At 40.9% G+C, this 12,521-nt stretch overlaps 1 protein-coding gene across 1 annotated transcript in view; it reads right to left on the bottom strand.

The window, feature by feature from the left end:
* pik3cb (phosphatidylinositol-4,5-bisphosphate 3-kinase, catalytic subunit beta) overlaps positions 1-12,521 on the bottom strand; it is a 47,471-nt gene that overhangs the window by 17,153 nt on the left and 17,797 nt on the right. The window contains exons 3-6 of the mRNA XM_005738368.2: positions 7,695-7,890; positions 5,562-5,790; positions 3,418-3,647; positions 710-889 (exon numbers count right to left, since the gene is read on the bottom strand). Of these exons, the coding sequence (XP_005738425.1) occupies positions 710-889; positions 3,418-3,647; positions 5,562-5,790; positions 7,695-7,853 (798 nt within the window). The 5' untranslated portion in view covers positions 7,854-7,890. The remainder of the gene's footprint in view (positions 1-709; positions 890-3,417; positions 3,648-5,561; positions 5,791-7,694; positions 7,891-12,521) is intronic.

Genomic DNA, 12,521 nt, shown 5'->3' with positions numbered 1-12,521 from the left:
ATGCACATATATATATATATATATATATTTTTTTTTTTCTCAGCTTATAACAGCTACCTGCAAGCTAATACTTTGGCAGTTTTGAGTCATCCATCATACTGCTCAATATCACTTAAACTTTATCATGCTTAGTTGCTTCATATTCAGAATGAACTAATAAGAAAACGTAAGCTTGCAATTGATTACTCTGAAAAATTAATGTGCAAAAACCCCACAAAACACAACGTATAATTCTTAAGGGGAATAAAGAGTAACTAGCGAGCATACGTTTCAGCAAATAGCTGTAATCGTGCTCCAAATTGTCTCCAAAACAGTTGAAATGAGTTGTACATAAACACACTTTATTTTGATTTTTTTTAAGAAATAGAACCCACAAATAAACCTCTACTGAAAATATTTCTTAGAAACCAGTTTGATGCTGATGGTTCGAGTATAACCTCATACTATTTGAACTTGTAAACATCTTTCTTTGCAATCAGAAAACAGGCTTTGGTGTGTTGCTGTCACAGTAATAACACTGCAAGACCCTTTTGACCTTCAGTTGCGGTGGTCTCCCTATTGGTATTACTATACAGCAGCAACAACATTTTAAGAAGACTGTATCTGCTATATCTGTGCATGAACCTGAAAGTGAGACATGTAAGTTGATGTTAAAGTTCATCAGCCACTCACAGACACTTAAACACAGCTTTGATATGCAGCCACTGACCTTGTATTGAATCAGTGGATGGTCTCCACCAAGGAATTCCAGACATTGGCTGACCCTCAGTATATACTGACCCCTCCATACCGCGTCCTCAGATCCGTGGGTGGTCAGCCACTTTTTCAAAGCCTGCTCCATCAGCTCATTGGGGGTGCAAGACAATGACACCTTCAGACTGGCAGAGTCCTGCAAGAAGGGAAAATAGACAGTCAAGTGTTTATTACTGGTCAAAATGTATTTGGGACCATGTGAGAATATAATAGCTGTTTGGTTTTTTTTTTAAATCATCATTTGTGTGTATATTTGGTCATATCTAGATGACAAAATGCCAGAAGGGTGAGACACAAAAATGAGCTGCAAATGGCTTTTATAGTTAAATGTTTTACTGCCATTTAATCACTAGACTCCACATTTGGTACCCTCTATGATTTAAATACAAACATTTCATATTTGTATATATAAACCTAGAAGCTGCATTTGCTTGTGCATCTTAAACAGGAAGAGCACAGTAAAACACTGAGAAACAAGTAATGATATAAGATCTATAAGACCATAATAAAAGTCTCTCTCAATTTTCATGTGTACAAGTAACTGATACACAGAGTTCATATACATGTAATCACTTGGTACACTGATGGCTGAATTCATTCAGGATTTCCACTGATATGTGTTCAAATACGTGTTAGCCTCCATCGCCTTATCACAGGGAATCTACCAGGTTTGCTGTGTGACCGCGAGGCTCACTGCGTCATGCCATTTATAGCACAGCACTGACCCGATACCAGAGATGGAATTGCTTTTAATTTCCTGGCGATTTAATAAAAACATCCTTCATTAGTAATTAAAAAAAAAAAAAAAAAAAAGCGACCTTAGCTGCGTTAGTGAGGATCTACACACAGCAGAGATATTAAAAGTTTTTCCAATTACATGCTGGTGACTATAAAAGCCATATTTTAAAAGCTAAAATGAGACTTGATTTGGATACTGACGTGAACATGGAGGAGGAAGGCGGTCAATGATTTAGACAGTCCACACCAAACCCTGGTTATTTCTGAACAATAAACGACACCACTGCACTTCCTGTCTATAATGTAGCTTATTGTGTCTGATCTCTCAAAATAAGACTTCCTGCCAATGTTCACCTGAGTGCGGTGGCACAGATGGTCAGTCTTTGTATTATGTGCATGTGTGTGCCTGTGATGTTGATCAAAGCTGATATACAGGAGTCTGGAAGGATGTGACCATCTGTTTTATTATTAAATAATATTATTTCTATTACAGAGGCAAAGAGAAAGGCCGAGACAGATGGAGGGACATAGTCAAGTGAGTTCAGAGAAAAGAAGGGAGCTCATTTTAATCAGCATTTTGGTCCCTTGAGCTGCCATGCTAATGTGTGCGTGCATCTGAGAGAATGGCATAATTTCACTGATGGTTTTGACCCACTTATTGTCGTCACATGTCTTGCTAGTTGGGCTCAATCACGTGACTGTTGTGAAGCTGCCAACTGTGAGAGCAGGAGGAAAAGAGGCTGAGCTACAGTACATGTGCCTGCGCTGGTGGAGTCACATGGTTACTTTTGCTTCTAAAACAAGGTGGTTTTGTCTTCTGTAGTGGAGCAGTAAGTCACACGGTTATTCTCAATTCATTATGTATGCAGAGATGTTGAACAGACAAAACTTTACACGTATATTGTAAAGCTCATTACAAAACAAAGACAGCTTCTTCGTTAGCACTCATGCTCTATTTTCAACACCAAAAATATTACTCAAGTGTCTTTTTGTCTACTCTTGCCGATTGCAGTAGAAAAATGATAGAATAGATATAAATTAGCCACAATTCACTGAGGATCCTTCTCAGCATCGTGCAATATAAGCACAAAATGAAGCAACACGAGGATACATTATATGAACTTGTTTTAAAAATAGAAATTAAGAATTAATGTCAGAGCTGTCAAAACCCTCAGGAAAGGTCTAAGATCATCCAAAATAAGTTCTCTTTTTGACTTATTCCTACACCGCTAGTGCAGAGCCTGTTGAGAGGAAGTATAACAGGTTTTATTGATGCTGTAAAAATGATTAAAGCTGATGTTTTGAAAAGAGGACAGCCGTAAGAGGTTCAGCGATTGTGGTAGAAAGACCAGACTGGATGAGGCATTCTAAAGAAAGCTGTGAACTACATGATTGAGTTTTTCCATCACAAACCTTGCATTTATGAAATTACAGGACTATAATAAAGAAAACACTTCTTTACAGAATGATTTTGAAGTGAAGGTAAAAACATCTATTATCCTGTTTAGGCCCATTTTGAAACAGAATGGCTATAAAGCTGTGCAGGACTCATTTATTCCAACCCATGTTTATGCATCTGAATGAAATGAAAATGTAGCCTTCTTTGATAATAAAAAAACAAAAACAAAACAAAGACTAGACTAGTAAAGACTAGTTTTCTGTTCTACTTTACAGGCATTTTTAAATGCTTTTTATACCCAAATTTTCTATGTAACATTCACACTCCAAAGGACTAACTTGAGGTTCAGTATCTTGCCTAAAGACTGGCTGCATCCATACTGGAGCAGCCAGGGCTCGAACCACCAACCTGATTAGCAGACCTGCTCTACCTCCTGCATCTATAGTTCAGTGTATCCTTTTTATTTATCCTACATAAACTGCCACTGATTAAGCTACGCTGCACTGTTCTGCATTACAGACCCTCACCTGGGACTGGTCAAAGTGGATAATGACTTTCAGGTCCACCGGTGCATCGTTGACTCCGGCTGTGATCGCAGTCACTGCCGCAGGCTCCAGCTGTGGGGAGTAGCAGGCTTGCACCCACTCCGAGAATGCCATCATTTGTATTTGTTGCATCCTCTCTTCACTGATCCGAAACATCTTACTCCGAAAATCCTTCACCTCCTGGTCATTTAAGGCATCAAGTTCATGGAGACCTAGAGAACACGAGTAAAGGACACCGTTACAACATTGCAAAAGAAAGCCGTGCCACCACTTTAAGAAAGAGGGGCACTTGGATATCAGTAATTTGTCTACAAATCTAAATTGATGATTCTTAATGTTACAAGAAATCAGCGTAAAAAAAACAAAACAAAAAAAACAAACAAACTGACTTCAACCAATTCATCAACAACTTTGCAGCCCTTCAGTTCATCTACTGAAACAAGCTGTTCCAGCTGTTCCCTATAAGCCAGTTTCTTTCTTTCTTCTGACTCACAAACAGAAGGTTTGAACAGCACATTGTGGGGGCCATCTGCTTGAGAGGAACACAGTAAAGATATTCCCTCTCTTTTACATCATACAAAGCATAACAGGTTCAATTTAAAGACTGATAATGGTCAAGTTGAGTTTTTATTAAAAATGGCAATGTGGATTCTTAGTATGGAACAAAATTAATTAGCATTTTTAACCAAAGTCAGTACGAAACTTCTGAAATAAGAGAAACGAGTAGGAAGATGGTGAATATTCCTAAAGTAACACACTTGAACACAGAGGCTTTAAAATTAATAGAAAATGCACAACCACCTGTGGGATGTTCAGTGCCAGACACCAGCAGTAATGAATGTGCATAAAATGATGACTGTCTCCATGTTGGATTACAGTAGAGCCCCTTAATATTCACACACAGAGGTATAAGTTGCTGTTGGGCTGATCACAGTCCACCCTCTGCTTTTATCACTGGATTATTATTATTATTATAATTTTTTAAAGGGTACTTTTCATTCACTCTTGAGTAATGAAAACATGTTGACATTTAAAGGCATTTCACATTCATATGACCCTCAGCATTCAAGAAGGCTCTGAAGCACATTAGCTGTGTAGACCAAGTTTGTGTGGCTGCATTACTGGAGGGGGAAAACATGGTTGACACGTGTATGTGTGCCTGTGTGCGCGTGTGTGTTGACCTTCTAGACAAGCCTGTGAGGTTCCCTTTGAAACACCGCTTTACTCTTTCAAAAGCCTTTAAGAGATCAGGTCAGACCAAAGTGGAGTCAGGGGGGGGAGAATATCAATATCACCCGAGTCTTGATCAATTACACTCAGAGCCTCTTCTCTTCTTCTTTGAAGAACAAAGGACTTCCAATTCGTAATCTCTTGGTTGGAAGAATGCTGAATGTGTGTCTGTTTAATAATCCAATGGGGCTACACTACTTCCCTTTCATTACTGATTAACCTCTCTGTTATTCTCTTCAGTAGTCACGGCATCGTTTTGCCTTTAAAATCTCTGAAAAGACTTTCCACTATACTTTACCTGCAGCCCGCTGTAATGCGTTTACGCCTGCTTTCAGGAATCACTCCCGAAACTCAACGTTACTGTGCCTTCTTTCATGTATGATAAACAAACTGAGTGTTGATCATGACGCAAGGTTTTCACCTTGCTTCAAGACTTAACACCGCTTTTCCTCCAAATAGTTAATCACCTCAGAGGACTGGGCTGCTATACGGTAGTGACAGAGCCCCTGTGTTCTTTGAAAAGGCCCAATCTTCAGAGAAAATGCAAAGTGACATGTGATGGAAGGCATGTCAGGAACACGTCCAGTCAAACATCACGCTTCTCTATCAGTTAGTGATAGAAGCCATCTGCACAGGAGCCTTGGGTCTGAATGCATGGGTGAGCGTGCTGAGTGGGAGAGCTGCTTAGCATACTGGAGGAGGCGCTAACGGCTTGTTGTGAGGTAGGAAAGATTTACAGTCCCATTTACCAGCTCTTAAGTGCTTTTCTTTATTGGAAATGTCAAACACGGAGAATAAAGGAATCTATCCGGAGCGGAGGAACGCATGTGAGAGATCTTGTGTGATAATGTACTGCTTCAAACCGAGGTAGAGTCTTAAAAGCGATGCTGCATTACCCTTGCCGATGAGCACGCCGATCTTGGAGTCCAACAGGCGCTCTGCTCGACCACAGTTGCGCATCACCAGCTTGAGAACGGGCAGGAAGGGGCGAACGTCGCACAACCGACGTGTTTCGTCCTCCAGCTCTTCGTGTACGGCTGCCTGGTTGACACACTCGAACATGTGGCTCTCCATTTCGCCGAGTGCAGGAAACAGTGGGAAGCTCTGAGCCTGCTTCCATAAGAGCTAGAAGGGAGAAGAACAAATATGTTCCACTAAGGTATTTTTGCCCCACACAAAAATAAATAAATAAATATATATATATCTATATTTCTATATCTATCTATCTATATCTATCTATATATATCAATCACACGGTGAGTTTTATTGTAGCCATTAGCCCATATTAAATAAATCTTACATAAAATGAGCAACTGTAATAAACATCACATTTTATTTGACAGTTTCATAAAACAAGGCTAAGAGCATTTTCAAGAATGAGGAATGGACGTGACTCATATCTTTACAACACAGTTTCTGGGTGAGGCAATCAGAGTACGACTCCCCTGCCTGCCAGCCCCTGGTGGTACACTTCATGCCCCTTTGCCCCCCACAGCCTGATCACAGGATGGGTGTCAAAGAGCGAGTCTTTTTGTGAGGAAAAAGGGATGCACTCTGGCAAAACAGAACAAGCCTCCTCTCTCCTCTCCACAAACACTCAAAACATTTCCCACAGTTACTTTCTCTGAACTGCTTTTGTGAGCAAGTGATCTCAACATGTGACAAATGGAAAACAAAGAGTTTCAAATGATAACTCATTTCCCAGAATCGCTGTAAAACATTTTGGGGAGCTCGGCTGTAGTCTGAAACATGAATGGAGGCTTGTGAATGAAAGAAGCAGTCATTCACAAGCCCACTGCTGGCCATATGATCACTAATAAAGAGTTTTGTACAGACGGTCTGAAAGCCTGCAAAAAGTTAAAGAATATTCTACCCTTTAGCTAAACTAACAGCCTCTGGCCTTTCACAAACACGGCCTCTGTTTGATTCACAGGTTTATGTACTTTTTAAATGCAAACACGTCCGTGTATGGGTTTATACCAGTGTGCAAGGACGCAGACCTCAGTGGGGAAAAAACCCCCCAAAACATTTATTTCAAAGACCCATGAATTTCAGAGAGAAATCAGGGCTTGCGGTCAATGAATAGCAGACACTCTGTACACACAGCAACAACCCACCTCCTCAGGCTTTAAATGGTGCCCTTTTGGGGGAAATAATGACTTTGTGTTTCAGTGCAGCACATGTTTGTTTTACACCAGAATTATAAAAATAAAAATTCTGTGCAATCCAATAAACAGCCCTGTACTGAGAGCAATAAATGCTACCTTTGCAGAAGCTGGTACATCTTAGGACTGAGCATCTGTGTTCTCATACAGTCAGTCATTACAGAAGGAATCTGATTGTGCTGTGAATGAGGGCCACACGCACACAAACACCTACGCTGACAACACATGCCTCAAAGTTATTTTCTTAGAGTTGTGAACCTCATCACGTCTGTGACTTCTGACCTCCACTCACATATGGCCTCATCACCTATAAGCTGACATCACAAGCCATTTGCAAACAGAAAAACACTCTGCCAGCCACAACAATCACCTCTGTCAAAACAGGCACCGGATAATGTCTGACTGACCGACCAGCTGTCTGAATGTTGGGCTGCAGCCTCTGTTTTCCCTTAATGTGACAGCACGCCTACAGGCATGCAGGAACAACTACACAATAAGCAAAGGAAGTCCTCAAAGTAGGTTCCCAGTTGAATTTTATATGAACTGATTAAGTATTTAGACTAGAATAATCCTTTAATTGTCCCACAAGGGGAAATTTGGTTGTATCCACAGCAAAACAAAAACCATATACAAACAGAACAGGACAGAACAGAAACAATTTTTACATATTTACATCATGGACAATAATTACCAAAGCAGAGTACAGTACAGTTAAAATTAGAGTACAGATAGTGTGCAAACAGAGCAGGATACTGAAAGAGGTTTAAATAGTTGAGGTGTAATATTAACACTGGTCAAAGCAAAAACTTTAAATAACCTTGTTGCTTAGGAAACCTGTGCAGTCACCAACCCAGTGACACTCACCAGTTTGATGTGCTGAATTGTAGCCTCGCGTGGAACGTCCATCTGGATATAAATACCAGTGGGAAGCAAAAAGTCCACAGTGATCTGGTCCGGAGCGTGTCCGGCCAGAGGTGAGTGTGCCGCCCATATGTCCAGGAGGTCTGTCATGGCGGGAGGCATGGCAAGAGGAAGTTAACACCACCTCAACCATAAGGACCTGGAGAGAGAAACAAAATGTACACTTAAGTTCATTGTTGCTATTCTACTGTAAAAAGCAAACAAAAACAACTAACAGATGCCAAATAATGAGTAATTCCTCACCTAACTCAGAATAAGCTCGACTAACTTAAGAGACAAGCTGACAGCATTTTCAAACTGATGTAAGAGATTTGAATATGGTCAAAAGGAGATGTTTAAGGCTTTTCAAGAATAAAAGATGTACACGCATTAAACTTGTACTGCATTTCAACAACCCAGCAAACAGTTGTCACAAGTTTAAACTTTCATTTGTACAAAAAACAAAAAACCCCAAAACTGCTTCTTAGACTCCAAACACAATCCAGCCTCACCAAACAACAACTTTTTAAATCAGAGTTCCAGACACAACAACACACAGTGCCATTTTTACGCTCATACATTCATTAGCGAGAAGTTGACAGGCGCAGATGATTCAGTGTCACTGTGTCCCTGTGACGGAAGCGCTGCGCTGAGTCCAGTGGGAAGCCGCTGCTTTAATTTGGAGGAGGGCCAGAGTGCAGAAGAATGCCCACTAAGCAAACAGAAAAGTTCAGCCTGCCTTCCCCTCATCTGACAATCTGGTGCCTCCGGAACAAACCACACATACAATGAAAACACTGGCAACGGGGTTCTGCATGCATAGGAATGCACACAAATATGAATCATGTATACAGACATTTACTGAATATGTCGGTAGACTCAGAGGCTGGTGCCAAAGTGAAAGCGAGCATGGTGAGGCTATTTTTGTAACAGTTCATTACTGGCAGATGCAAAAGTCTCCAAGCCATGTAATCGACACATACTATGCATATAGTCAATTCAAAGACAGGCGGACAAACTCATGCACCCACCCAGTTTACCTCGTAAAGTTCCATACAGATGGCATAAGTGAGTTTCCATCTTCTAGTGTTAAAAAAAACAAAACAGAAAAAAAAAAAAAAAATCCACAATCTGGTTTCCATTTGGGCCTTTGCCTCAACCACAGCTGCACATCGCACCACTTCCACCTGCATTCTCATTACGTTGTCCTCGAGTGGCCCGGGACATTAACTCTTCCTCCAGGCCACAGGGCCATCTCCATTCCAGCTCGATCAGCCCATTAAAAACAACAGCTCTGATTGCCTCTAATGGCCTTTCTCCTCTATGTTAAGTGCTCATGCAAGCCATATATGAGCAACCATTTCAGCACGTGTCTGAGTGTGGTGCAATATCTGCGGTGCATTTGGAGCCACGATCCCAGCCATTTAACATGATCAACCATGCAAATGGAATCAGCCTCGTGCGTGTTTCTGTATGCTCTGGAACTATAGACTATTGCCTTGACCAAGAAAACAAAACAAAACACCCAGATACTGCAGACAGTGTGTGCTCGTGTTGCTCTGTGTTCTCACACGACAAACAGAAAACCACAAGTAGCCACTGAGACTAACAGTCACAGGTCAGACAATGGCAAACTTGTTATGCCACAAAGGTGCGCAGTTACAAACACGAGTAACTTGACACCATGTCTGTCTGAAACACTGACAGCACAGCACCATGTTATCAGGGATGGATGAACGAGTGCATGTGCAAGCTCATCTACGCATGTAACACCCCTCTCTCTAATTATATGCTTCAAAAATGACACTTTCACAGCAGACAGCTTGAATACAGTCTCATCCTGCTGTGATGCAGACACACTCAGCCGCTTTCGCTCTCACATACCACACACACAGGTGAGCAGGGTTATTGAGGATGTGGTGGCAGTCAGCCAGAGGTCTGCTGCCAGGTCAGGTTTCAGCGGTAGGATCAGAGAAGAACAAGCGGCTTTGCAAGCTCAGTTAAAGAAAGAGTGTTTCATGTGGCAACAAACAGAGAAGCCTGAAGGGGCACATCCAGTTGGCCTGAAGTTGGCTAAGTAAACAACGCATCACGATGTTAGCCTCCATTCCCAAACTCCACAGGCAAACTCTGATGACTCCTGATGGTTGGAGGCGCAGAAATATGATCCTACTTGGATGTCCTTCGTTTTCTGTGCAATATGAGGACGATTATAAGGCAACACTTTCAAAAAACAAAGCACAAATGGATATTTCTTGTCTAACATTTCTTTATTTTGGAATTAACCTCTCACAAATGTAACAAAACAAAAAAGAAAACAAAAGAAATTGCCTGGGAAGAACACAGCTACAGTCTATTCACATCCCAGAATCCTTTAGTCTTTTGATCAGACAGCTGCCAATGCACTGGGAACAGGGTTTGTGGGTAAATCAAAGGAGACCAGTAAAAGAAGAGAAGTAATTCCTTTGTTACGATTTTATTTCATTTTTTATTTAATTAACAAAAAGGTAACGGAGAACCCCGACTAACAACTTTTGATATTTAGCAGACACCACAACCAAGCCAAGTAATCACCGAGTTCACACCACAGAAGAAACAAAGTGAACCTTTGCTTCCTCTGAACTAGTCTGAATGTTGTGATGGCTTTCATGCCCAGATGCATTTAACAGTAACACTGGTATTACTCAGCACTCCCTTTCTAAAGCTCTCTCTGTTTAACAGTAAGAAGCCTGTGAGGCTCTCTACAATGGAGTGAGTGTGTCTGTGCATCTCTGTGTACAAGTAATTAAAAAAAAAGAAAAGGGGAGCAGGGCTTAAATAAATGGTGTCTGCGTAAAAGGTCACGCCTGGTGATTAAGGGTCCTGTGACACATTTTCCTTCACACTGTGCTAAAAATAAAGATTCACAAAGAGGATCTAGGACCTCTTCACCTCTCCACTCCAAACCACTGTCCTCCCGTAAATGACTATACAGACAAATATATGCAAGACAGACGCTGCCTGAGTCAGCTTTTCCACTTCTGGGCATGCAGTGTGTACGCGTGTGTCCATGTGCGTACATTTGTCTGGATGTGGGCATGACTGTGCACAAGATTAAAAACAAGCTTCTTTAAAAACTAAAACAAAAAACCCCAACTATTAAACATCACTTTAGGCTTGGCAATTTTCTATAGATTTCATAAATTTTATCAACTAAAGGGCACATTGATACATTGAAAAAGTGATTTGGTGCCATTTAAATGAGAGAGTCTATATATAGTTATAGTAAGCAAACAGCTTCAGCACTGATGCCAGCAGTGTACTTCTTGGTATACCGGTACTACTTTGCATATTAGCACCTGCACCACATTTCTTGTTTCAGTTTCAGCCACAAACCACAATGGCACAGAATGAAACTCAGCGTGAGAAGTTGTAGAATATAACAAAGATTATTCCCTCCACACAAACCATAGACAAAACATTCATATCACAGATAGCAAAAAAACCCCTGAAATTTGAATCAGCAGTGGGAGATAACCCATTTATTAAAAAGGAATGCCTTTATGTTTACTTAAAAAGCCAAAAAAAACAACAGGAAATGACTACCTCAGGTATTACAGACTGGTATGCTACCACAGAGGCAGGCATGAATCAACTGTTTTTCATAACTTTAACGCTTGCTTTGAATCAGCTACACAGTCTAGTCTGTGTGTAGGTTGACTGAAAAGCTGTTAAGATCTGTAGTAGGAGTTTATCTGGCGGCTGTGTGGATAAGTGATCAGCTGAGGTGTGTAGCCCTGGCTGTGATTCACCCATGAAGTAGTAGTAGAAGTAGTACTACTGCTTACTGTCATTAGGAGTGGACATAGGTGGTGGCTGTAGACGGTAAACACACATTCAGGCATAACGGTCACTTCAACTGTGACACACTGTGACTGTGTCGGTGATTAGACATGTTTGTGTGCACAACTTTTCAGACATATTTCCACAGAAGTGACTGCAGAGCGATGCAGCGGTGTAATATTTTTAGGTATCGTGCCAAGTATGAGACTTACTTATAAACACTTCATCTTTAAAGCATTCAATTTCTAACAAAATCAACTTCCTTTCTTTTGTACTGAACACCTTGTTCATTGTCCACATGACTCATCTGATGATATAAAACCAAATCATCTTCACAACATAGGAAACGAGCAGGGACCAGAAATGAAACCAACTCACCAGCAAAACAATATTCTCAGTCACAAGACGACATCCATACTGTATCCGGGAGAAAACATGAATGAAGTGAGCGTATCTTTAGGGTTGACATGAACAAACCACATCTGGTCAGCCAAGAGTGCGCCATGTGTCACTGGCTCCTGTGACACAATGGTATACACCCACTTCTTAAAGAGGAAATAATGACACCAGACAGGAAGTGAGTGACAAAAAAAACCCAGGGAAAAAAAAAAAAGTCCCAACTAGTCATTCATAAAAGCTGATGGACGCTGAATCACAGACTGGACAGGTTTTTTGTTGTTGTTTGAAAATCACTACAGAGCCAGTTTTTAAATAGGCACTTGCTGTGTAGTAGACTACCCAATATACAATACCTAGTATATGCAATGTACTATACAATATGCACAATAATACTTGCTTGTGCATAGAAAATCTGTCAAACACATGACAAGAGTGTCCACTCTGCCCACATGCGGCTCCATAGAAAGTAAATTAAGCAAATCCTTCCACATTATGTTCAAGAGTGATCTCTTGGCCACCAATGAGGCCAAAACATCGCTGTTGAACACTTGCAATGCCTTATTCAAGGCT

Source organism: Pundamilia nyererei, unplaced genomic scaffold (assembly GCF_000239375.1).
Source record: "Pundamilia nyererei isolate P.nyererei 1_Seehausen unplaced genomic scaffold, PunNye1.0 scaffold00083, whole genome shotgun sequence".
NCBI classification, from domain to species: domain Eukaryota; kingdom Metazoa; phylum Chordata; class Actinopteri; order Cichliformes; family Cichlidae; genus Pundamilia; species Pundamilia nyererei.
The sequence above is the reverse complement of the archived record's forward strand: the minus strand, read 5'-3'. Positions and strand labels throughout refer to the sequence as shown.